Source organism: Anguilla rostrata, chromosome 11 (genome assembly GCF_018555375.3).
Source record: "Anguilla rostrata isolate EN2019 chromosome 11, ASM1855537v3, whole genome shotgun sequence".
Taxonomy (NCBI): domain Eukaryota; kingdom Metazoa; phylum Chordata; class Actinopteri; order Anguilliformes; family Anguillidae; genus Anguilla; species Anguilla rostrata.
In genome coordinates, this window is record NC_057943.1 from 11,053,618 (window position 1) to 11,081,263 (window position 27,646).

The window sequence follows — 27,646 nt, forward strand, 5'->3', positions numbered from 1 at the left end:
AGCCTGAGGACCGGCCCTCCTCTCGCCTCCGAGCTTCTGTCATGACGCGTTCCCCGAAAAAGGACAGGAACCGGCCGAGCCGCGCAGGGCAGGTGCGCCCGGCGCCTCAGTAACGGCCCGGCGGTCACGCTCGACGGCAAACGGCAAACTGCCAGCGGTGCAGGAGCTGACACTCGACATGGCGGAGGTTGGCGGTGCCGCGCTAACAAACAAGCCGGCTGTTCCACAGAGAGGTGCGCCCGTCTCCTGCCCTGTGGAGGGACCCATGCAGGCTGCCGCTGTGGCTCGTTCCACACACAGTGCCCAGGGCTCACAGACACTCCCATGCACATTGTTTCACAGACACTCCTATCCGCACTCTGTTACATACAAACCGTTGATACAGCTGGATATTTAATCAAACCTACAATGTTAGCTACCAGCCCAGTTCCCGAACCATTACGCTACAGTGCCACCCCCCTAAACCTGACCCAGGGGCTTACAGTATTCATCTGACGCTTACAGGGGCGACATAGCTCAGGAGGTAAGAGCAGTTATCTGGCAGTCGGAGGGTTGCCGGTTCAATCCCCCGCCCTGAGCATGTCGAAGTGTCCCTGAGCAAGACACCTGACCCCTAATTGCTCTGGTGAATGCGAGGCATTAATTGTAAAGCGCTTTGGATAAAAGCGCTATATAAATGCAGTCCATTTACCATTTATAGTACATGTGAGAAAAGCAATGAGGTTAAATGGAAGGGGTGATCAATAGATGCTGAGGCTTTCTGCTGTAAGGAGATGACCTCTATGCTGGACTCAGTGTCAACAACACCACTGACAATTACCCAATGATTCGGGGTCTGGGTCATCTGCTTTGGGTGGGTGGAGTACAGATGCCCAGGTCACCAACCCTCCCCCCACCTCTCTGTGGACGAACCCGCTGATCTGAGCCGGTCTGTCTGCAGAGCCGATCGTTCGTCAGCATCCTCCCGATAAAAAGCCAGAGATCAAAGGATCACCTTTCCTTCGCCCGCGCGGTTTTCCGAAACATAAATCAGAGTCCAGAAATCCAACAGAACAGGCAGGTTGAACAGGCTTTCAACTGCAGACAGCCTGGAGGAGAGAGATGATCAATCACTGCCGCCGGTCTGTTGACGATGAGTGCCATGCTCAGCTAGGCTAGCTCTTCGCTCTGCGTTTTGATAGACCAAGCCACAGGAGGGGCCATGTTTGCGTTCCTTTGAAGAATGCGATTATTCCCGTGTTCCATGCGTGGACTCACACTCTCTTGTGGAGTGATCAAGAGGCCACAATTGTACAGAAACGACAGATTCACCCATATGAGTTTACGTGTGTGACATAGGCTTCCCCCACATGGATGGATGGGGGGACCGGAGGGAGACTGCTAAGCTTCAAAAAGAGCTGAAGGAATGGCTGTCTGACATATTCTATTCTATTCTATTTTATTGTATTCTGTTCTAATGCTACATGAACATACAGATAATCACATTCTTCAACCTCAGATGCAGCAGTGGTGTTAAAAGCACCATGACAACCAGACCCAGACAACAGTAGCGACAAGCGACACATAATATTGCGTTCAGCAATGGGTCAAATCCGCTGCCAGATTTATCTTTCATATGCAGGCAACAGTAGCCTGCCCTTGTGGTACAGGTGAGAAACCCTGACAGTTTGCTCAAGTAAAGACGGGCGCCAGTGTGAAACCAGTTGAGAGAAAACGAAAGCTAATGATCAATGAAGCCATGCTGCTGGGAGCAAATTAGCTCATTCTGCAAATATGTTAAATATGTGCATTCATTACCCTTCACCCGAAGCCCCCCGCTGCCATCCTCGCTGACAGTCGGTTATCCCAATTTATAAAAACAATGAGAAATAATCTCTAACCTCACTCGTGTGAATGACTGCTTAACATGTCCATTTCCATAAATGCCTGTGATGCGCCGCGGTTTACACGCATGCTAAGCGACTAAGTGCAGGAGTTTAGGCTCCGTTCCCTCTGGTTGTCTGGCAGAGCAGGTCCAGTCCGTTCCCTCGAAACAGGAATTCGTTGGGAGAAACCCAGGGGCGTGTTTAAAAATCAGACGCAAACCGCGGACTTCTCCTCTGTCAATGCAGATCCCGGAAAATACGAGCGTACGCATGGAGCGTCGCATTCGAAAATAGCAAACGAGTTTGCATAAAATGTTACGCTGGAAACAAACATGTTACGCCAGACTTGCGATTCGACTCATTTACTTTCATTATTCGTTTCACACTCCACTTTCGTTTTTGCAGTTTTCTTGCTAACATGCTCAGATGGTTTTAAAGTAGACACATAGAAAGTCCTATTTTGTCAGACCACCTGGTTGTTTCTATTTGCTTGTCGCGCCCTCGTTGCCATCGATCAAATAAATACTTAAGTTCAAACTACAGTGTGTGTTCTTGCCTGGGAGTGTGAACAGCCAACCACTTGCTGAGGGTACATACTAGAGTATATACTTTGTTAGGATGATGTACAATTTCTGATAATAGCATGCTTGTAAGGGTTTCTGCCACTTAAAAAGTTCTCGTCTTAGAGGCTTACAATGATAACAGCTTCACAAACATAACACCACTCACTAGCTTGACATCCAAGCAAACAAAGATTTAAAATAATAATGGAAATTTTGTATCTTTTTTTTTTTTTAGTTTGACGATTCAGAGAATAAATATCTTAGAGTACAACTGAACAGTTTTATTTAATATTTAAAAAACACCCTCGGCCAATGTTACACTTTTGTTGAGGTAAAGAAATCTGTTGGACAAACCAATTTCTATATGGCAAATGGCAGTTTTCCCAGGGTAAGACTTCTTTTTTTTCACTGATTTTTAAAAAAACCATTTAAAAGCTCTTTAGAAAAGATGGAGGATTGTATAGTATGTGTATTGTTGCATTGTGTTATTGTAAAGGACCTTAAAAATACAAATAAATAAAACAGTTTTTTACAAGCTCTGCATTAATTTATTCAGGGACACCCATGTAAACATATATTATAAAACACAGCTAATGGGATAATGCATTAAACATTCCACACAATGTAATTCATTATGACAACCACTCTCAATCTACTGTGGATGAGTACATCATATTTATGCATATGAAACACAGAGGAAACATGTTTAAATACTTTAAAGTCGCTTTTGAAATGACAACATTCACACTGGCGGTTGGGCCATTGCCAAAGCTGCACGTTTCAAACTTCCCAGCGACAAAATGGCCAAAAGACAGATTGAATTATTTTACCCCCCTACACATTTTTTTTGTTTGTTGTTGTTGTGTATTTTCTCTAGGGGCTGTTCTTGTGATTGGCTGGCCTGTTCCAGGCTCCGCCACTCATTAAAACAGCTCCGAATTTGAAGACCCTCCCCGGCCGGGCGGTGGGGGCCCAGCAATCTGTCAATGTCCACGGACCGTGAGGAAGCTGAAATTGGGACTCAACTGAGATGGGGAGAGCGAGGACGAAAATAGATAGAAAATGACATTGGCCGTCCAGCGGAAAAGAAAACATTAGATTGGCTTTCACTTGTGGCCCAGCGGGGAGAATCCCATCCAGTCTAACTGCCAGAGTCCTCCATCCACTGTCACAGAGCAGACTCCTTCCATAACGATCACAGGCAGACTCCTCCCCCTCATCTCACACTTCCGACATGCACAGAGGCAGACTCCTCCTCCCGACACAAGCATCACCACTGACTCAGGTCAGACTCCTCCCCCATCCACTGACTCACAGAGGCAGACTCCTCCCCCATCCACTGACTCACAGAGCAGACTCTCCCATCCACTCCACAGAGCAGACTCCTCCATCGTCTAACTCGCACCAATCTCCCCCATCCACTGCATCACAGAGGCAGACTCCTTCCCCATACACTGACTCACAGAGGCAGACTCATCAGTCAATTGCACCGCAGACTTCCATCCTGTACGATGGATAAGCTCGATGTAGGCCGATCTGCTGGTTTGTTTGCATGTATAAGTATCCCCTTTCTGCTGTGCTTTGGATACCTGAAGTGTGTCCTGAGGTGACTGAAGAATGTGTGCACGAATCTTTAGAATACTGACCCACTGCTGCGCGTTTACAAAAGCTTGTTTTGTGTGTGTATGCATGTGTTTTTTGTAGGGTACACATATACATGAGCGTGTGTGTGTGTGTGTGTGTGTGTGTGTGTGTGCGCGTATGTGTGCATGTGTGTGTGCGAGAAGTTCAAAGCCACCACGATGAGGTACAATCAGGGCCTAATGCACAGAACGCTCTGCAGGGCACCACAGAAGCAGGGAACAGGGGTGGACCGACCCATCAAAAATACCAACAGCGACTCCAAATGCAAAATCCAGCTCAGTCAGAGAGACAGTGTCACGTTGTCACACTTCAACCCACATGTCATGAAAGTACGCAGAATTTGCTTCACAGAAGGAACATGAGCTTGCTGTCATCGCCTATTTACATTGCATTTAAATTACTGGCATTAGCAGAAGCTCTTATCTAGGGCGAATGACTCAACTTTTTACATTTTTCCCAGAAGGCACTTACAGCTGAAAATATGAAGCAATTCAGGTTAAATGCCTTGCTCAAGGGTACAACGGCAATGTTCTACCTGGGAATCAAACTCGCAACCTTTGGGTTAAAAACCCAACCATTTCCCAACCATTATATTACAGCGGTTTGTTTGAGAGAGCTGCACGGATGCTGGGGCTTTGGCTGGACTATGAGGGACAGCAGGAAGTCACAGTCCAGGCAAAGATATAAAATGATATTGGTAATGCCAGCATCATGAAGCAATGCTGTACTGACTGCCACCCCAGGAAATGCTGATAATAAAACGTAAATTAGCATGAACTCTTACTGACTCATTTTTTCCTCACTTGTCCAGCCTGAAACTGCGATAGGCTGAAGGCAACGTCTCCTTTAATAATGAGCTTAAACAAAAACAGCTTCGCTTACGTCTCTGTCTTCCTCCGTATGCCACAGTACAAGGTCACTTGGCATGGCGGAAGTTATTTAATTGGCAGTGAATCTCTGTTCTGCATATTTTTAGCCGTATCAGGGCCCGACTGCGAACATGTTGTAAAACCCAATCCGCACTTTCATTACAGACCAGTAGTGAGTTCTCCCAGGAGTCACATCACAGACGAGTGGGGGCCGAGCAAATCAAGTAGCAAAAAGGCCAGCGAACGAGAAGAATAAACACAGAGGGGGGGGGGAGAAAAAGGCTTCCGCCCATTTCTGTAAAACAGACCTAAAGTGCATGCATTTTTAACAAGTACCCAGAATAATCTGCAGTTTTGACTCCCAGTTCCCAGAACTATCCCGAAATAGAAATAGGTCTGAGATGAGTCAGCAGTTTTTCCTGGCCAACATTTTCACTTTATTCCCACTCTATTTTTATTGCCCGCTTTGTGTGGCTTTAGGGCCGGGGGACCAGTAATCTGTCACAAAGTCAGCTCTGGGACCAATGGCAGTGGAGCAAAGTATCACTTACCAACACGGCTCACCAGCATCTCGAGAGGAGAACGCACTCAGTTTCGCTGTTGCTTCCCTTTAAATGGTCGGTCTGAAGAGATAAGCGTGCGCGTTTCGAAGGAACTCATTCACAGCCGCAGTCGCAGATTAGAAACGAGCGCTTATTGTTATTTAACCGAACTAAACCATTCCCCGAAACCCGCAAACATTTCAAACCGTTTCTCGACGCTCCGTGAACTGAACGCTCGCTGAGAGCAGTGGCTGTGATTACCCCCGCTCTGAGACCTTCCAGCGTTTGCCGCTGTGAGGAACGTTTGTAACGGGAGATAACGAGCGGCACGTTAATTAAGGCAGCGCGTTCAATAGCCTTCACGTCCGTCTGCGTTCCGGCTCACCGGATGCGCAGCGAGGGGAAGAAAATTAAAGAGCGCGTGCAGCGCAGGAACAAGACGATGAAGAAATCAAACCGACACCAACCTTTCGCATGGAGCCCAGCTCGCGGCAGCAGCAGCAGCAGCAGTGCATCTGTGAGGTCAAAGGTCACTGGGTGTGACTAGTGCGGTCGCTCCAGGGTATAAAATGACACCGCTCCTGAGCCAGAGGGAACACATGACCCGCTCTCATCCCACCCTGTCCTACCCCTAAGCGCACCCGATAGCTCTTTAGGAAGAAAAGGTCGGCCAGCGTGAGGGACCAGCGCCCTCCTCGCCCCTCAAAGCTGAAAGATTCCTGAGCTCCTCAGTCGACAGGACTAGCCGAACTGAGCCTGAGGGAGGAATTAAAAAGTGTGTAAACGCAGATTAATGAGCTGAAAGGAAAGGAGGAAAAAACAGCTCAGGGAGGGGGGAGTCGGGGGGGGGGGGGTGGGGGGTTATTGAATAACAGGAAAATGGCGGTGGGACCGGCCGTCTGGCACAGCCCCCCTCTCGCTGAACGCGGTCCAGTCGCGGACGCGGATGTGTTGAGCAGGGCCACCAGAAAAGGGCGCGCCCCTGAGCTCCAAACAAAAAGCTTAGCTGGAAAAAAAAAAAGCAGGGAGTATAATAGAATAGCCAGGCTGAGGAATGCGCCGAGACTGGGGAATAATAGAATAGGCCCGGGTCAGGAATGCAAGCAGCAACTAACCCATTTCCTTTCATTTATCTCTGACTTGGCAAGAGGCGCTGCGCTGGTACTTGGGACATTAAATGGAAAGAAATGTCCTCACTGAAACTATTACATTACTTTAAAAGGCACTGTTTGCACGCCAGAGGTTAAGCCTGTCGCCACAGCTGTGAAACACTCAGTAACACAGGAGCTCTGCGCAGCTACAGCAGGCGTACTGTGCAGCTCCTAAAACACGGCCCCTGAATCTATTATCTGAAGGGGGGGGGGGGGGCACGCTATGCCTGTCTGAATCCATAAGGGGGGGGGGGGGGGCTGGAGTGTAAAAGCTAAGCAAAGGCTGTATCTGTATCTACAGAAGCAGAGTCAATAACAAAAGAAAGAACAGAAACAGAGAAAAATCATTACCATTGATTTTCACCTGCCCTCACCATTGTTCCTTTAACAATGCCCCTTTAATAAAGCGCAACGAAGAAAAAAAAAAAAAATTCAAACAAATCCCTGGCTGCTTTGAAGACCGGCTTAGAGCCCGGGTTACATCCCGGCTTTATTTGTTACCATACCAGCCTTTTCAACAGCCATGGAATGCCTTTTTAATATAAACAAATCAAGACTGTGCCGGAGAGGCAGCTGCACCAGACGTGCGATACTGTTGCATCATGGGAGGCCACGCCTCAGGACGGCTCCCTGCGCCCTTTCCTATTGCAACGCGCCACCACCCAGTGAAAACCCCCTGTGAACCCTCCAAAAACACTCCTGCCCCATCCTGCCAGGCCCAGACATATTTATCTCACCAGAAAGGTGTCTGCTCCTCAGGCGATGAGCTTTTAAGTATCATAACAGGTTTGGAGGGCGGGGGCACCCACCAGCACATGGATCACTGTTTAACCCTTTAAGGTGTAAGATCACACACACGTGATTAGAATGTTCTTAACCAAATGCTGATGTAACAATAGCTCCCGGTAACTGAAAGCAAATGAGTTATAGAATACTGAGTGTAGAAAAAAAACATTCCAAAAAACCTACTCTTTAAATGGTTAAAGCATGTTCCTGTCTCACACCTGAGTGGCAATGGGGTTCAGTGGGGTTCCACCCACAAGTCTATGGGCCTGACACAGAAGCTCCAAACCATTCCGCTCAGTCACAGCAGCCATTTGTCAGAGAATGTTCTGCGCTGGAACAGATGGCTTAAAGTACAGCAGCCATGTACGCGGTGCCGGGTGCTGGAGCGGGACGGGGGGAGAGGTGCGGGGGACACGGCGATAAGGGGAAAGTGGACATCGCCTGACATGGCTCAGACACCAGTGATACACGCTGCAGGGCTGACAGGAACAGCAAAGGCAGTGTTACAGAATAATACAGTACTACAGGAAGTGCGATTCTGCTGCACTGCCAGACACATTATACTGCACACACGCTTACTAGCACTCACACACACACACACTTACTCTCACTCACACACATACACACACACACACACTTACTCTCATTCACGCACATACACACACACACACACTTACTCTTACTCAGACACACACACACATTCACACACGGACATTAACACCCCCACACATGTGCACATGCATATAAATACAAACGCATGCATGCCGACACACACAGTCATTGATGTGCCTTAAGTTCTTAAAGGATTTATCAACAGCCCTGTAAACAGTCTCGAGTCTCCTGTCCCCACACCGCCTTCCTGACATCAGCAGACTGCGTCACCGACTTGTTGATTACCCAGCAGCCCCAGCAGGCCCAGGGCCTGACTCTGGGCCTGCCGTGGGGAGACACAGGAATGTCAATTACTGACATCACCTATGACTGCCTGACACGGGTCACTGCAATGACATATCAAACCCTCCATCTCTGTCATCTGACCGCAAGCGTCTGTCTGGCATCGGGAGAAAGAGAGAGAGTCAAGGGGGGAAGAGAGAACGAGAAAGAAAGACAAAGAGAATTGGGTAAAAATGGTGGAGGAACAATTAGAAAACAAGAAAAGAGTACAGAGGGAGAAGGAGAAAGATGGAGAAAGAGTGTGGGATTGAGGAGGGGGGGGGAGCTAAGAAGAAGACTGACATGCAGGCTTAATCTGAGAGACACAGCAGTCACAGACATACAGTAGTCACAGTCACATGGCAGTCACTGGCAGACAGCACAGTCCCCCTGTAGTCACAGTGCACTCCTGCGCATTCCATTTCCTTCTCACTATCCACTGCTAATCAATTCAGGGCCTGCGGCTCCTGGGGTGCATCCCATCGATTCCTCAGGACATTACAAACCCAGTCCTCAGCTGAAGTCAATTCCACCAAATTGGAACAGATTCTTTCCTGTGGTCCGTGTCATTTACATACAGCACACTGCCTTCACAGGCTGGCTGAGGCATCTTTTCAGTGCAATAAGCCCCAAAAAAAAAAAAAAAAACAGGTGGAACAAGTTAGGAAGGTCATACCTTTCGATCTCAGACACAAAGAGGAACCCCAGGAACATGACGTTACTCTAAAAGACTACCATGGGGGCTTGGATGCAAGATAAAGTCTTTGTTCATGCAGAATTGTTCCATATGGGTGTGGCCAGTGCACTGATATCTCACTGTTTGCGGTATGGCTGCATGGCAGAAGGGGAGAAGGCAGGAGGGACAGAGGAAGGTCACAGGCAGACGGCGGTAAGACATGCTGACGTGGCGGCTGGACTGTCGTGGTGTGGGGGGGGTGGGGGGGTGGTGGTAGTAGGGCAGGTCGTGGGTGGCAGCGGTTGCAACCAGACATGGAAAAATGACCCACAGCAGTCTGAAATGACTATTGATCAAAACCTGTCCGGGGCTGTCTCGCCTTGAGCAGTGGCGGTGTGGGGTGCAGAGGTGACACACATGTTCCGGAAGCCTGAACAGGGCTCCTGTGAGGTAGCCGAGGTTCTAGAATTTCACACAACCTCACGCAAGAAGAACCATCTCACTCTGCCTTACCTCGCTTTCTCTCTCTCTCTCTCTCTCTCTGAACATAAAACCCCCAAAAACATCAAAAATACAGTCATACATCATGTTAAAACTTATGAATCGGCACATGTTTGCTGCTAGCTAAATTTTAGGCCCAGGCTGATGGCCACACGCAGACACAGATGCGGCTTCCACAAGGGCATTCCTCTGGATGTACACGCATACATTCGCATCCTTAGCTCTTACACAGTGTACATCTTCACACAGAACTACCAGCACTCTCCTCTTCTCTGTGTGTGACTGCTGTGATCTGCTGACTCAGTCCCCATCGCTCGCTGCAGCGAAACACGCGGCTCCTCCAGACGAGCGCAGAGTTCACGGGGTCACAGAGCATAGATGGGCAGCCACGCTGGCACAAATTGGGCACATCCTTTTCCCCCATCCCTGCCCGTCTTCAGCTGGCATTTTTAATGAATGAGTTGCAATGCGTGCCGCGGTCTCAGGGCCCGCGAAAGAACGACCTGCCCCACCGGCGCGGCGCGCTGCACATGGGGATGATTCAGTGCACGCTCCTTCCTGACTGCACTACAGGACCGACAGGTTTCAAGGAATGCGGGCGAAGGATTGCTCAACTGCATTTGCATGAAGCACTTGACTCTGAACCTGATAAGGCTTCCAGCCGGAGTGCTAACAGACAGCTCCAGAGCCAGCCATTAATTCAAACACTGGGAGGATCTGCAGGCTCTGAGGTAAATGCAAACGAAGCATCGACAACAAGCTGAACACGCATGCACACACGCACACGCACACGCACACGCACACACACGCACACACGCATGCACACACGCACACACATGCACACAGGCACACGCACGTACACACACATGCACACACGCACACGCACACACATGCACACACACGTACACACGCATGCACACGCACACACATGCACACACACGTACACATGCCTGCACGCACGCACACACACATGCACACAGGCGCACACACGCATGCACATGCACGCACATACGCAAAAGACTTACAGTCACGTGTACACAAAAGTGCACACACGCGTGCACGCGCGCACTAGAGCCCGGCTGATATATTGGACATCCAGAAGGCCTGACATATGTGCCGCTTGAAAGCCTGGCATTTGGGGACACCAGCTTTTCCTCCGGGAAACGATTGATGCCAGTTTGAAGCGTGTTTTAACAGCACGCAGGTTCAAACCGAACATCCACGTCAGCGTGACTTCGTTTCGGGGGTTTCAAGCGTTCTTGCACATCACACGGGGGCGACCGACACAATATCCAGCTACTCCTGGGGGCGCGGCGCCAGTGCAGCGCGGTAAATAAAAATAAATGCTTTTAAATGAACGCTAATGCTCAAACTGCTTTTGTGCTATCGCAGTGGTAGCGGGCTGGTGTCTATGGTACGTGGGTAAATAGCCGGCAGCTGGCTCAGTCTGAGAACTCAATTTGATAGCGAGCAGACAGCGCTAGATAGCAGAGAGAGAGAGAGAGAGAGTGAGTGAGTCACAGAGGGGCCGCGTGTTCTGCAGAGGAGCTGGCGCTCGCACGGGCGAAGCGACCGTGCACAAGCGCGTTAGCGCGCCGATGTCAGAGACCACCGGCCGTTCACTGGCATGTCCACTCTCCCTCCGGCTTTTCCAGCGGCATGCCGGCGGATTCACTGTGTTTTCAGACAGACGCCCGCACGTTTGCCGCTCGTTTTTATCGCAGACGCTAGTCAGGACGCTACCACTCGCCCTCATTCGCTCATTTCCTCTTATTTACAGCCTATGACTAAAAAAAACATAAAAAACAGACACAAAACAGCGTTACTTTTGTGAAAATTATTTTTTTTAACACCACAGGGAACAGCCGTGAAGACTAGAGGAGCTCCCAGGCTGGTGCAGATGCTGTGAAGCTCTGCTTCTTGTTTTATAATGTGTCACTAATTGGCTGGCAGTACTGATGGTTAGCAATTGATGTTCAACACACTGATGTTTACTGCAGGTCACAGTGTTCAATGTAAAATTGGATGAGACAGTGTTAATAATGTTAATAAAATATTCTTCAGCAGAAGCTATTTGTTAAAGAAAGCAGCCGTCTAAGTACCTTTGCATCATCATTTCAGTGCCAGATCGGTGTACACTCCACACAGAAAGGTCTATCTCATTTCATCCAGCTCAAAAATGCACTATATTGACCAACATATCGGTAATTGGTCTCATAAATCCCACATCATTTGGGCTCTAATACACTCACGCGCATGTGCGCACACACACAAACATACACACACATTCATATGCACGCACACACAGACACACACACACACACCTATACACACTCACACACGCGCACATGCACACACACACTCACACTGTTCCTCTCTGACCGCTTTAATGCGTTTCCTTGAGTGCCTTCCCATCTCTGCTCTGCCACCTGGATCATTAATGAACTCCTGGAGGACACGTCTACTGCCGCCCTTCCTCATCACCGTCTCAGCCGTCTCCCCCAGTCCCCCCCCCCCCCCTTATGAGCCATTTGTATCGAATCCATCAGCGCTGGCGACTCGCACGCCGCCCCTCTCCCCCGCTGACGAATCGCGTGCCAGCGCAGCCTGCTGCTCCCAGGATTAGCCAGTCATTTCGCATGAAGGCTGCAATCTGTTAGGGGCGCCTGAGGACACGACAGGGGTCGGCCGATCACTGGAAATGGGGTTGGGGGAGGGTGGGGTCTCGATTAGGGAAACGCGTGGCTAATGTCTTTCATCGACAGACACAGGGAGGGGAAAAGCGGATCGGGGAGTTCATTCGTAACCGCGGACGCTGTCTGACAGGGAGAGGCGCTCGGAGGTGAGGGGCATTACATTAATGCACTGCTGCCGTGCCCCTCCCCGCCCCACGGCCTCCGTTCCCACGGTTACGGAGCGAGTCTCCGGGCCTTCTGCACCGAGCCGCAGGCGGGCAGGACTGATCTGGGATCAGCCCATTAGTTGCCCTTTCGTCCGTCTCTCCGGCTTTGCGGGCAGGAAGGGTGAAGAGGCGGAGCGACACGCCCGAGTCAGCTCGCTTTCAGGTGAGCGCACCCGCCATTTCCCTCCCGCCCTGACTTTTATTGAGGGTCAGCGGGTTGCTACTGTCCTCTATCAGCAGTCCTGTCCTCACATACGGGCTCCTGTGTGCAGTTTGCTTCTCACCACTGAGTCCGTAATGCCAAGATAGACGCTAAACTTTGCCCGGGCTTCCCAATAACTACCTCAAACTAAACCATTTCCATGGAGCTGTTATGGACAAAGTGCAAAACTGCCTTTAATCATAAACTGAAACACATCGCGCTTACATCACGGTTCAGAGTGGAATAAGCGCTGCTATCGTTAGCCTCATGTCAGCGACAGCAAATCATCATGCAGGGCAAGGGAATATGAGTCACAAGGTTAAAGGTCAAGAGCCGTTGTGAAGAACTGCAGTCGCCGGGCAAGGTAGTGATGTTTGCTGATATTCTGGTTGGTTGTGGGTAGAGGGATGAATGATGGAGACCGTGGTTAAAATGTCCCCACATCACTTGCTACTCCTGCGCTGTGGAGTCCAGTAAACACCGCCAGCCTGGCATGTCCAATCAGAGGGCTGTAGGGGTGCGGCCGTCAGACCTTGACAGAGTGGCGTAGACATGTCAGACCCTGGGCAAACACAGTGTGCACACACAGGTCCACTCGACAGGGCGGCAGAGTGCTACGCAACTGACGGGCCCTGGGCAAACAGTGCCCGCTCTCAGTTCCACAGCTGTACCGGCTCACGCGCTAACACTGCACGGAGATCAGCACCAGCGCTCAGTTCCACAATCGTATCTGCCCATGCTCTAACACTGCAAGAAACAAGTACCGGCGCTCAGTTCCACAGCCAACACGGCAAGGAAAAGAGGCGCTGTTTACTCACTTTCCGTTTTAAAGAGACACTGCGTTAAGGCCTATGATAACCAAGCAGTGTTGAAACAGATGAACCACAGTCCTCAGCCCCTCAGTCAAGCGGAAACCCTAGCAGGCACAAAGCTCGAGGGCTTCTTCTAGAACAAACCGCATCCGCTGTCGAACCGTCAGGCCTGTCCATCACGGTCATAAAGAGAGGCTTCGGTCATGTACAGTGCAAAGGGTGGGGTGTGAGAAGGTTGCACTGTGCACCAAATGAACAACGCATTTGGGTAGTGAGAAGGTACTAATGAAAATCCTGTCCCGAAACTCTCGTTATTATACAAGATCAACATAATCTCCATACATGTAAAAAGGAAACAATAAAAGAGCTTTTAGCAGAAACATTGCATTTGCGCCGTTTCAGACACAGGAAATGAAAAACGGGGCACACTTTCAGTCAAGGACGCCTTCTACATCTGCATGGCATCGGAAAAAAAGGGGGGAGTGTGTAGGACATTAGAGATTAGCAAAGCTATTTTCTCCCATGCTCCACTGCCTGCACATTACTATGTCAATTTAAGCCCATTACAAGTCTTTATATTAAAGGGGAAAGCAATGGACTGCAATTTATTTGACTTCCACAGTCTCTTGTCGTCCTTTGAAGAGAACAGAGCGTACAAACAAGTATCCAGTCTTCCATCAGCATCAAAATCTGCAGATCCCCCCCAGTAAAGGGAGGTCAGCCCAATTCTACATCTAAGAACATGACAACTCCAGTGAGCAGCTCTTCATGGTGGCACGGTCTACACCAGGGGATCTTAGCCCTGGTCCTGTAGATTCACAGGGTCTGTTGGGTTCCATTATTACTCACTTAACTGATCAATTAAAGCAGCTAATTAATTCACCTCAACTGGTTTCTCGGGTTTGAAATGGTTACAGATTTATAGTTGAACAGAGAAAGCAGCAGACAGTATCCTCCATCAGGATGAGGGTTGAGAACCCCTGGTCTAGCCCCTTATGACATCATAATTCTTTCTCCAATCATCACCTCTGAACAGAATGTCTCATCTCATTCACAGAGGCCGGTGTGAATGTCAAGCCTGTGGAGAATCAGGAGCATTCCAATGAGGGGGATACTCTAGCTTAGAAACATGGAAAACCCAGTGAATGCCCACATGGGAAATAACTATTTTTATTCATTTATTTCTCCTTTATTTTACCAGGCAAGTGCCATTGAGATTCCCATCGCTTTTTCAAGGGAGCCCTGGCCAAGAGAAGCATCAAGCAGTCAAGTTTACAATATAAAACCCCCACGCACAAAACAACATCAATAAAACCACAAATTATACATTTCAGCTAGAACCACTACAAACGGCAGTTTTAAGGTAAAGAAAATATTTAACAACACTTAACATTGTGACTGTCGTAAGCATCATTTGGCTTTCCACTGAGTATCTACAGTATGTTCAGCAGTGATGTGAACTGTTCCCTCATTTCGCAAAAAAAAAAAAAAAAAAACCCACAAAACCACGCCTGTATGGCCAATCAAAAAGAAGAGGAAAAGAGGACAAAGGTGGTCTGGTTTTAAATATCCAGACCACAGACGGTGAAGAACCCATATCTTATATAAGCACTTATATAAGACAAAACCCTATCAGTGGCCAGTAGAGATGACATCACAGGGGGGCGGGGCTGGGGAGAAGGTTAGTCCGCCTAATCCCCAGTTCTGAGGAGCGTGAGGGCCGGTTATCCACTACCCGCTTCCCGCAATTAAAGGCGCCGGCGCGACCATATCGAGAAATCTACAATGCGGCGAGCGGGAAACCGATGCAGGCCCTGGCAAGCAATTTCACGCTCCAGGTCCCCGGAGCAACAAGTGCATTACCTCCGCCCTGCCCGGGACGGAGGGCGATAGCGGCTGGAGTATCGGGAAGCATGTTGAGAAGTGGTGGTTCCCCCCCCCCCCCTTCCCCTTAGTCCCTCCCCCCCACCCGCTTCCCCGGGTCCCTGAAGATGATATCACCGCCGCTGGCTGTAACCAGCCCTCCTGCTCCTCGGCTCTGACAGATTGTAATCTGGGCTGGGAACCGTGTTTTTATTTACTGATGTAAGCAGTCTCCCTCTCCTCCGTGACGCACCGCTGAACTTTGCCCGGGCGAGGCCGACCGGCCGGGGGGTGGGCCGTCGCCGCGCGCTTCGTATCCAGGGATGATGTCATCCAGACGAAGCGCGCTGGGGACACTCCGCGATCCCCGCCCTCGGGGACAGGAGCGACTCGCGTGTTAAAAACAGGAGGATTGTAATAGCGAGACTGAGACTGAGGCTATGAGATGCTGAGAGAGCAGCACCATCGTCTTCAGGAGAGAGGCCACCTCCCTCAGTTAAACACTCTCTGTCCGTCACAGCGGGGACTACAGGGCTGTAGTTTAATACCTATCAATCAGGAGACTGGGATGCACTGCAGCGCGCGAAACCCCAGTGGCCTTGCGTGCTACACCGAGTAACTTAAGACTGAGTAAATGAGCGCTGTATGAAACGGGCCTTATTACTTCCCGTGGGTTACACTGCGCACACTGCTCAGGAATGCGGAGTGGGAAGGTTAAATCCACCGATGTCGGCTCTTAATCGAATGGAATTCAAACATGATGACTATCGCGGAAGAGATGCCAAGAGCGTCACGGTTGAGGATTTCATTCAGCGTGAAATCTAGGAAATACGTCGCGTGCGTGCGCGCGTGTCTGCGTGCGTGCTTGTGCCCGTTTGTTGTGGATGCGGATGTTTCTGTGCGCGGGTACGTTAGCATGAGCGCGTTCCATGCGTGCATGGGTGCATGATTGTATGTTTGTACACGTGTGCGTGTCTGTCAGTCCCTCGCTGTGTAGTATGCATGTAGAGCAGAACAGCCGTAGAGAATTAATGGCTCTGAGATTTCTCAGAGAATGGAGGGTCAAGCTAGCCATGCCAGCTGGGCTGGTAGTAATTGATTCACACTTTCATAACAAGTGGATTTGGTCTGGTGCCAGGGACATGCTACTGGAAGGGCAGGGGGAGACAGAGAGACCCAGACGGCAGCTGACAAAAATCCACGCGGCCACAACCCCGCTATCAGGCAACACCCCACAACAAGAGCTCTACTGCTGCATGGAGACCTGTGGAATAGCGCCTCCCGCTGGCCAGCATGTTCACTACGCGGGTCAGAGCGGTCATGTGACGTGTTGCACTGTGTAAACACAAAACAAGCTAATGAGGTGTTTACATCACAGACAAAGGGTAAAAATAAGAAGTCTCACTTGCAAGCTTAGCCGTTCGGATGCAAATTAGCCAGATCAAGAGAGAGCAGAGAAAATGTGTGTGTGAGAGTGTGTGTGTGAGAGTGAGAGACAGAGAGATAGAGAGAGAGAGAATTCATTTACAGCACAGGGCTAGGAAAAATCGTTGCCACTGGGACCCCCATTAAATAGTATAACTGATGTTCAGTGGTAGACAGACGGGCTGAAGAGTCCTTCTGCTTCGGACCAGCGCAGCAGGAGCAGAGTCATGCTGACACACTGGCAGGGTTTACTGGGTCAGACTCATTATCATTTGAAATGGAGCCTCCCCGTCCAGAGGGAACCGGAAGTGAGGTCACACAGGTGACCCCGCAACAACCTCAAAAAAATAAAAATAAATAAATAAATAAAATTATAAGCAGCGGCCTTCCTGTCATTGGGAGACTGATGGGGCAATTTATTCATAAACGAGGATTAAATAAAGATGAGCCAAGCGAAGGTGAGAGAGATTGTATGGGTCTAAATATTTCATCGGAAACGAACACTGAAAAGGCCCTGGACTCTCCGAAGCACTGCTGCTGACACAGTACACTACAGGCCAGAGTCGGTGGACAGGCGGGTGTGGGTGGAAGCGTTCTGGAAGCTCTGGAGACAGCACCAGCAACCAGCACCCCCCCCCCCAAAAAATAAAAAACCCATCAATTTACCTCAAATTCCAGCAGAAAAATGGACGACTCCTTGAATGGATGCAGTTTTGATAGACTGCCTGTCTGAAGGACTGCAGCTGAGCTCGTAGGGAAAGGAAACAATAAGACCATGACTGACTGATGAACTAAGGGTGAGGTGGGGGAAAAAAAGAGTGGTTCACATCTTGCCAGGTTCCAGAGTTATGAGGAGTTCGGTGGCCCTTAAAGAGTGTGACAAGCCAAGATCAGAAGTCCTAATCCAGGCAGGCAAGCGTGCTGTTCAGCCTGGCGGAGACCTTTCCAGCTATGAGACAGCCAACCTCTGCAGCTATTACTGAGGGTGCAGTGCAGGAATGCAGCTGATTGGATTAACAGGCACACACAGATATTTCTGATCTAATCATTGCTGAAAAAAAACCATAGAAGACCACACCCTACAGATAAAGTTCCTAAACCGCGAGAGAACAGGGCCGACAAGTTATATAGGGAGCTGGGAGTTCAGAAACGCAGATTTTAATGCAAACCATCCTCTCTCTCTCTCTCTCTCTGTAAGGAGTTTTATAGCTGTCCACTGACCAAATCAAACTTAATTTAATACAGCCTTTCTTAATGAGTTTGCAACAAAGTGCTTAACATGAAACTACACACAAAGAAAGCAAAAAAAAAATAAAAAAAGCAAACAAAAAAACAGCAGTGTTAGGGACTGGGAAGTGGTTCTGTAAGTGGGAAAGGTATGAGGGAAATGGCACTGTGATTTAACCATGTCAGAGACAATCCTAAATAATGACTGAACCGAACAATAGCAAAGAGATTTACACCAAAAAAAAAAAATACCAAAGCACAGGTGGCACGACAGCCATTGCAACCTGGTTTAACTGCCAACTGAAAGAAGCTGTTACCATGGAGGAGTTCTGCCACTGAACGACAGAATTCAGAGAGTGCAGGAAATCTTAGATTGTGACATGAAAGGCCAACAAATTCCCAAATCTAGTCTTGCCTCAGATCTCGATTCAAACACGAACAGGGGAGCCTTTGTTCCCATGCAGACCGAGGCAAATCCTTTCACTGTTACAAAGGATGTGTAGTGGATGTTTTGCCTTTAGTTTCTCCTTGTAACTCAGGGAAGATGGAATGGGGGGGGGGGGGTGGGGGGCCTTCGGCAACCAAACATGTGAAGGTATACAACACCGGCTATACACTGTGTAGCAAAGAAAGATTATTGTCAAAATTTTGCATGTTTCTGTGTCTGTAGAGGCATATTGTCTGATTACCATAAATTCATGTGTATGAATGAGTGAGTTTCAAGTGTCGAGAGGCAAGCTAAAAAAGTAGTGACCTAAAGAAAGCTTGTACTTTTAACTCCTACAATAAGGCAAAAACTAATCCGTATGAGGGGCTTGGAGGCAGAAGCTGGCTGCATGTTAATCACACAGACACCCAGTCCATCCAAAGGCAGATGCGTAACAAGGAGTTAAACATCCAGAAGGTGGGATTTAAATGTGCAGGAGTCACACTGGACTCACGTCCCGTCCTGACGACATCAGCACTAAATCACTTCGCCCTGTCCAGTTGCCCGTCCTTTCCCCGAACGGCGTTAATGCCCTGTGTGGGAGAGAAGCGCTCATTCCCACACCCAGGTCATGCTAACGCTAACGCACGGGGCGGGACTTAATCACCACGGTAATTACAGGCCCCCGGAGCAGCCATGCCGATAATGACACGGTGGAGGTGGAGACGGGCGACCCCGTCCCTGCTGACGGGGCAGGGGCGGCCACCTTGCATTCTGGTCTGGTTCCCGTCACCATGGACACCCAACACCGGCTCCTCCGATACCGCAGGTCATAGCGGGACACAGGAAGTGACACGGGCAGGGCTCTGCTTTCGGCTTCTTTTCAACGGATCTCCTTTCAAAAGAGGCGTCTTTAATCCGAGTCCTGTGACCGGGGAGCTGGGCTGGGGGGTTTTGGCTTCTGGGTACATAGCCAGATATGGTTTAAATTCCCTTCATTATGAAGTAACCTTGGAAAGGCTGAGCTGGCAGTTCAAATTCAGAGCTACACCAGCACAAGTTCATGTAAAATACATTTGGTTTAAAAGAGGATACACCAAGGGCAATTTTTAGTGTGGGGGGGGGGGGGGGAAGCACATTCGCAGCACAAATTTGTCTCGAGGGGACAGACACAACCCGTCCTGTAAGTCAGGAGCCTTGCCCGAACAGGCGCTGGGGCAGGTACTCTGGGCAGATCTGTGCATTCAGAGAATGTGAGCAGTCTGGTGCTGCGGGGGGATTCGCAGGTCAAACGAAACGCGTGACGCGCCACTTCCCCCTGCCAGCAATCTTAGCAGGGCAGCGCACCTCCCCTCTCTACAGGCAGAGCTCCGACAGAGGGGGATCTAACCGAATCACAGGCAGACTACTGGCCCATTGGACGCCTGGGGGGGTGGTGTGAGACCTGACAGTGCCGTAAACAGTATCTGTGAAGAGGTGGCTGTGTTCGACACTCACGGCCGTAAAACCAATGAGACCCTCGGCTGTGAATGGATTAGGTTAATCAGGGGCGGGGCTTGGTTAGGGCAGGAGCGCTGTGTAAACACAGCTTCAGGTCATCCTGAAGGGTGTACTGGTCATGGGTGATATCAAATCAGATTTTTTCTTCCCCTTTTTCACAGTATTGTGTACTTCTAAAACATACCAGTTGGTATTTCAAAATATACCAAATATGCCAATTTTTCAAGGACCCTTATTTCTCACTGACTCACCTACCTGTGTAAATAGAGGCAGGCAAACGAATAAATAAATAAGTATGACATTGTCCTTCGATGAAAGGTGTATACATGCATCTGAATACAGTGGCACAGAGTGATAATCCTTAAGTGACACCAGGCACAGAGAAGATTAAGTGAGTAGTGCTTCTGGCTCTCCTTTCGCTCATAGCTCACTTTGATGCATGAAAAATAACCGGCAACACCTCTCAGAAACATCAGAATGAGGGCAAGAAGGAACAAGAAACCGAAAGGGAGCCGGGACACCTCCAAATTTACCTTCCAGATTTTTTAGGGTGTTTCTAGCCCGCACCCGTTTTGGTAATTTCGGTTTTGAGTTGAGTCATGGAGCATGCCCCGTTGTTAAGAGGTGGGACCCTCTTCAAAGGGGGAAGCACAACAAGCGCGAATTGCCCGGGCAATTGACACTTCCTCACTGGAAAGTACGCAGAAAACAAAAGCCCAGCGAAATGTATCCCATCATGTTAATTGAAAAATACTTCTCTTCCCGATATATAAAAACGTGAGAATGTAAATCAGCCCTGTCTCCTGCTGTATGCCCTGGGCACCTTCTAGAAATTCCACCTGCCCAGATACAGGTGGAACAGCAGGGAGGCAGAGAATAACTACGTGAAAAAAATCAGTCTCTCTTGCACTGAAACAAAAAACAAAAAAAAACTTAAAAAAACAACCAGGCTTTTTGCAGCACAACAGAAAGTATAAGAGCAATGGGGCATCGTACAGCCACTTCACCAAGCCTCATGCGTAGCAAAAAGTATATTAATAATCATAGGGAGACTAAAATAATCTTTTCCCTAAATATTTCCCGTTCCACTTTGCCCAAGAAAAAAAAGAACATTTTCGTACAAAGAACACAGACGCACCGGGCCATTTTACATCTGCTCCTCTAAACCCTGTGCCCTGCACAAAATCACCTCTCCAAACATCGCTCCTGTTCAGATCTGCCCGAGAGAAAAGCGAATTCTCAGAAACAGAGAGGTATGAAAGGAGATCTGAGAAACGTGAGCGTATGAAGGATTAAAACACAACACAATGCCTCCTGGTATTTAAAAGGGATTTCGTTTTTTTCTTAGACCGGCATTCAAATTACCCATCACCTACAGTATACAGCCAAACCGCCTCATCCTTTGTGTGAGTGTGTGTGTGTGTGAGAGTGAGTGTGTGTGTGTGTGTGTGGAGGGCAGTCATTGCCTGTTGTGTGTGTTTATTTTTTCAGAGGTCTGTTGATGTCTCAGCTCCACCATGTAGTTTTCTTGGCCCTGTCCAAAACTACTGTACTGGACACCTGACCCCTCCCCTACAGCCCGCAAAAGCCATAGCACTTGACTCCATAGAGTCACGCCCACCCCCATTGACCACCATCACCTGTGGGGGGACCGCACCGCCGACGCCCCCCCCCCCCCACCCCTAAAAGGAACAAAGCCCTATTTAACACATCACAAAGGGCACGGAGGAGGCGGAACAAACACCGCATCGGGGGAATAAAAGGATCGGTGGCGTTTCGTGTTCCACTGGAATGCCTCTCTTAAAAAAGGGCGCTGAACCCGTGCCAGGAACGGGCTCTCCGTGGCCAGGCTGTTGACTCCGAGGGGCGTGGGTCCCCTTTTCAGAAGGACGCAACACACCAAAAACACACAAAAACAAATCCAACAGCACCTTTTCTCGGCGCGTTTACGGTGTGCCAGTTATTATCCCCCCTGGTGACGACGGGAAGCGTGTGTGTGTGTTAGGGGCTGCCGCCACCTGTGACGGCCGCATTAATTAATCAGGTCAGGCCAATTAGAACGCGCTGGAGAGCCGGGCACACGCTACGCGCCGGTGCCACTCATGTGTGTCCGCGACTTTTGATTGACAGGTGCAGAGAGACTCTCTTCTCCCGTTCTCGGTCTGCCCAGTCATGACAGGTGTACTGAAGCCCAGCGCTCAGCCGAAACAGCAGAGACCCAATCCCAGCGCTCTCTCAGGTTCTGTTTCTACCTTCATTTTTTTTAAGCACAGCAACTGAACTGTTAACTATGTGATTTAAGTGAACTCATAATATAACCTGAGTGTTAATTTATCACCTCAGAGTGTTGCTTTCTTTCTGGGAGATAAACAGGTGCTAAGCTATCGAGTGAATATGAGCTTAAGGAATTTAGGCAGTTCCAGTCAGGCAGGGCTTTTCAGAAAGCGCACACTTATCTCACCATAAGGAAACTCTGCGCTCACAACCATTTTTCATGCTTTTGGCACATTAAGAATTACATATTGCATCTAGAAATATAGGCAAGTGGGAATCCAGCCCCATTTAAATACCATCAGACAAATGACATATTTCAAAGCGCTTTCAGAAAACCGCTTTGCTAATGACTCACAAAACATTTGAACGCAGCCAGAACAATTACTCCTTCCAACTTTGAATAAAACAAAAACAAATTCAGTCAAATTGTCCTCGGCTTACCCCAGTTAAGCTTCCCTCACGCTCGTATACTGGCTCTGAGGCAGGGGAACTGCGCGGCTCTCTGAGTCCTCCTCTCCGTAATCATGTAACTTAACCCTCTGTCCACAGAACGACACCCCTGTGCTAAGGTTCAGCGGTTCACGTGGAGAGCCAATGAGTTAATACAGCTGGCGGCTCGACGCGACTCGCTCGAGCCAAACACACACACACTGCATACAAACACACGCACACACACACACACACACACACATTGCATACAAACACACACACACACACACACTGCATACAAACACACAGCGCACACACTGCTCTGACAGCAGCAGTGAAGCCTGTGCTAGGCCCCTTTCCCAGTGTGTCCCAGCAGACAGCGGCTCTCCCCCCCCTCTCTCCGGGCAGGAAGTGCCCAAAGTCACGCCGCCCTCGCTCACTCACCGGGTTTCCCCTCCTCCCGATCCGACTTCATCTCGGGCGAAGCCCGCGCTCCGCAGGGGTCCAGCTCCGGGGCGCCTTTCTCACGCAAAGCTAACGTGGTGCCTCCTCTCAAAAAACACACAACCAACTTCGGCCTGTCCTGCGACCAGGAAACGCTCCCTTTCCCTGTGCGAGTCTCCCTCTCTCTCTGCCCTCTGTACCTGTTCTGGGAGACTCCCACAGGTTCACCAGTGAATATTCCACCCCACCCCCCACAGCTCCCTCCGCCCTCCTCCCTCCTCCAACGACTCACTCAGGGGGAGTGGCCTTCTGAAGCTGACACCATTTTCCCACACTGCTCAAACAGAAACGCACAAATGCAGGCAAGGGGAGGAGTCTGGGACAAAACATGCACGCATGTGCGCACACACACACACACCCACACACACAGCAGGCAGAGGGGAGGGGCAGGAAGCAAGGTGCTTCTCTCCTGGGGTTTTTCAGGCAGGTGAAAAGCCTTACTGATCCACTGTTCTCACTCCACCTAGCGACGCAACACGCTACACAAAACTCCCCCGTCTGCCGGCTGCCAGCTGCTTTAGTGTAAGGAGATACCCCGTGGTGTTGCACAAAAGGGGACTGTGCTCACAGGATGGATAAAAATGGGCGAACAACCATTTGTACTAAACAGCCAGAAAGAGTAATTTATTGAGTTGGGTTCTGGGGGAGACACTTCATGTACCTTTGGATAGTGGGAGGGGTCTGAAGGTATGGGCCCTTCTGCAAAGATCCATTAGTGATGCAGGTCAAACTGTAAAACTATCCATTAATTATTATTTTTTTTTAGAAATTACTTACTTTCGGAAATCAATTTTGTGCTTCTGTCAAATGAATAATGCATTTGTTATCTAATCTGTTTCCTTTTTTAAAGGAGTAATTCCATCGTTTGCAGGCTTCTGTGAATATTATGCAAATGCAGAAAAGCGGTTAGGCACTCCAGCGGACTCATTCTGCTTAGAGAAATCCGTTTTCATGGCAACCAAAAGTCCTTAAACCCTACTGGCCTCTTCACCCTGTGAAATCTGAAAGTATTTAGACCTCAATCCACAGACCCAGCATACATCTCTGTGGTCCCAGTGTGCATCAGGCTTCACTCTGTCCCTCAGGTGTGTGAAAAGCACAGCTAGGTACAACTACACACACACACACACACACATATATACACAGGCATCCAGACTCTCTCTCCCTCTCTCTTTTCCTCTCTCGGTCTCACTCACTCACTCACTCACACACACACAGACACATAGGAACGCACACACTCTCTCACTACCTGTCACACACATACACACACACGCTCACACAAATACAGGCACTCTCTCTCTCTCTCTCACACACACACACACACACACACACACACACACACACACCTTTCTTTATTTTACTTTTCTACTATTGGGTACGGGATGATGTGTGTTTCTGCCCATCTCTGCAATCTCCTCTGTAAATTGGAGACAGCGTGCTCAAACAGGCGTTCCCAGATGTCAAGCTGCTGCTTCTTTACCCCTGCCAGTTTGTCAGTTCATCTCAGTCAGAAGAGGACAATTCATATGCAGCCTCGTATGCAGGACTGGCCAGAGGAAGTCACCGATCCACAACCAAATACGGCCATCCTTCCAACGGAAACCCGTCCCCCAGGCAACACTGTGTGCCAGTGAGGCTGCTGGCCCCCTGCTACTGCCATTTCCAGCTGCTCCTGCGTTTGCAACCATAGCGCTCATTCACACACTAGAACAGTGCCTTAACAGGATGAGCCACCCAGCGGTCCCATCCCCCTCAATATATGTTATTAATAAGCAGGGGAAATAATAATAATAATAATGCATTTCATACAGCAGACCACCAGTGGCTTCTATACTGGCAATGTAATGTAATCACCCATATTGTCTGTTACAATATCAGACTTCTCACCCTATGCTCACTGCACACCCAACACAACCCCACCCAGATCAGCCCTTAAACATCGATAAACCTCTAGGACAGATCCTCACTGGATGAATCACTGAGCGTTTCTGCTCAATGACCTCTGCGTCCTGCTGATCAATCTCACATGTCACAAGGATCACCTGATCTTCCTTGCCATGCAGTTCCTACAGAAAGACTGTCTGTTAGTTCAAAAGGAAATGTACCTTCCTTACTGTCAATATATGCCTGTGACTCCTCTTTTATGGCTAATTAGATGGTGTGCCCCCCCTGCGTAAGTTAATAACAGTGTGCCTTTTAAAACTAATTACAGAATTACTGATTTAAGAAGGCTTAAGCAACTGGCCAATTTAATGTAGTGGTTAAAAAAAGGCAGCTTATCTGCAACAGTCGACATCAAATGTTTAAAGCCGCCGCAAATGGGAAGATTACGAACAAAGACAGAAATAAGTGACTAGATTTGATATTCAGGAACTGGCCGGTTGATGATAAGGCCAATCAGCAGCTGAAAATCAATAAGACCGCGCGCTCGCGTTTATCACCCCGCTAATTGTTTCCCAGGTCTGGGACACGGTCTGACTTCGGTCCGCACTGTCGCTGTGTGCCGTGCGCAGAGAGCGTCTTCCAAAAGAAGAAAATCGATGATGTCATAGGACACAAAGCACTTATCTCTAAAAAAAAAAACAAAAAACAAAGACCGTTCACCGATGAGTGACGAAAGGTTTGTTTGTTCGGGTCGAGGGGACGTGGAGGCCGTGTGACTGAGGTGGGCGAAGCTTACGCCAACGAGAAAGCGCACACAACAGCCAGACGCAAAAACATACCTCAACGAAGCTTCAGGTCTCAATGCTGTATTACTTTATGAGACGCTCTTATCCAGAGCAACGTTTGCCATCATACAGCTAGATATATATTGAGGCAATTCAGTTTAAGGACTTTGCTCTAGGGTACAAGAGCCGAGTCCTACTTGGGAATCAATCCTCTAGGTTCAAGCCTCAAGATTGTAACCGTTTTACCACCCTGCCACCCCACTCTATCTTATCACTGAGGAGAAAGAGCACTGAATATCTTAATATCTTCATCTTAAAAAGCTTTAAAACACACAAATTAGGAAAGATCGGCTACGTTAATATGATCATGAAATGGACCAAAAATATTTGGGCTTGAATTTTTAACTGAATTTTATCGTAAAAAAATAGAAGCCACTTTGAAAAGGTTTTCAAATGTATTCTTTATAAAAAAACAAACAAACAAAAAAACCTGTATTTATCTACATAATAGAACATCATCCATCTCTAAAATTATGTCTTCTGAATGGGCCTTGAGCTATTTTCTATTGAACAGGGAAGGTTGTCAAAACAGTATAAATTTAAAAATTTGAAGGGCTGTTTTTTCCCTTTATACTTTGCAGTAGAGTCCAAAATCCTTTCCAGAACTTGAGTCAATCAATAACTATAATGACCAATAGCACAGTTGGTAGATTTAGATATTTTCTTTTTTTGACATTATATATTCTTATGCTTACATTAATTCTTGTGTTCATCATGACTCTGAACTTTAGTTAGTTCAGTGTTTATATATGAATTATATATATGAACTTTCCAAAGAAATGGATTACACTCTCGTTTAAGTCTAACAGCTGAAAGAAATGAATAGCAGTCAAAAGACACTGTATTCATAGAACATCTTCAGTGAACTATTTTGGTAGCAATGATGCCAAAAATTATATTGTCTAAAGGGTGTAACTCCCTTGGAATCTTTAAATACTTCTGAAATGATACTCTGATTTAATTAACACAATTGTTGTGATATATATATAAATATATATACAAAAAAACTGGCAGTAAGCTCAACAGTTTGAATCCTTCAAACTTGATATTGAGAAATACTTAAAAATAAAACTTATAGAGCACAGATAATTCATGAATGAAGCCCAGCATATTTAATGCTCCATTAAGTACATTTTAAATAAACAACAAATACATAAATATGGAATGAATTGTATACATGAAAGTGCTGTTGTTAATGTAGTGGCTCCTCTGTTTCACAACACAAATGGAAAACACGGAATGAAACACACTGCAGTCCAGAGAAGTGGAGCCAAAATGGAGATAACATGTCCAGCAAAAGGAACATGGCTGACTGAGAAGAGGAAACACTTTATACTCTCAGCATGTCTTCCTATATTCTGTTTCAAGGCTGATTAAAGGTGGAAATTCATGGTAGCAACTCCTCAGTTCTTGTGGGCTGGTGCGGTTCTGGAGCTGGTGAAGTAATTTAGATGGGAGGTCACTGTGCTCCGCAGGGGTGTAGCCAAATAAGGGAACAGAATGCTAAGAAGGCCCAGAATGCGAGACTCGGACGGTGCACCCGTCTTCTCAAGCTAAGGGCATATTTGTGAGCGCAAACCTGTCATTCAAAAACGTTCCGCAATGCAAGAAGCATTCGCCCCAGCAGGTTAGACGCCCTGGGCAGTTTCAGGTGTACAGTGCGTGATGGAGAACTGCGCACAATCGCCGGAAAGATACACCTTTAGCGTACAGATGACCACAGGTAACGGGAGTTTTGCAGAAGCGTGAACAGCGATAACGGTATGGCATCACATCTTTCATCTGTAGGAAAAAGGTCATAAATAAAAGCGGCTCAAATGCT

General features: G+C 48.4%; 1 protein-coding gene across 12 annotated transcripts in view; it reads right to left on the reverse strand.

The window, feature by feature from the left end:
- The window catches only part of kazna (kazrin, periplakin interacting protein a), a 309,866-nt gene that overhangs the window by 42,623 nt on the left and 239,597 nt on the right, over nucleotides 1–27,646 (reverse strand). Inside the window, exon 1 of one of the 12 annotated variants that reach the window (XM_064297869.1) lies at nucleotides 23,036–23,252. The exons of 7 other annotated variants lie outside the window; for them this stretch is intronic. In XM_064297869.1, coding sequence (XP_064153939.1) covers nucleotides 23,036–23,066 — 31 coding nt within the window. In that variant the 5' untranslated portion in view covers nucleotides 23,067–23,252. Of the gene's footprint in view, nucleotides 1–1,880; nucleotides 2,574–5,492; nucleotides 5,862–5,950; nucleotides 6,253–22,603; nucleotides 22,769–23,035; nucleotides 23,253–27,646 lie in introns of those variants that run through there. 4 more of the 12 variants (XM_064297872.1, XM_064297871.1, XM_064297870.1 and 1 more) reach the window with 4 other exon arrangements.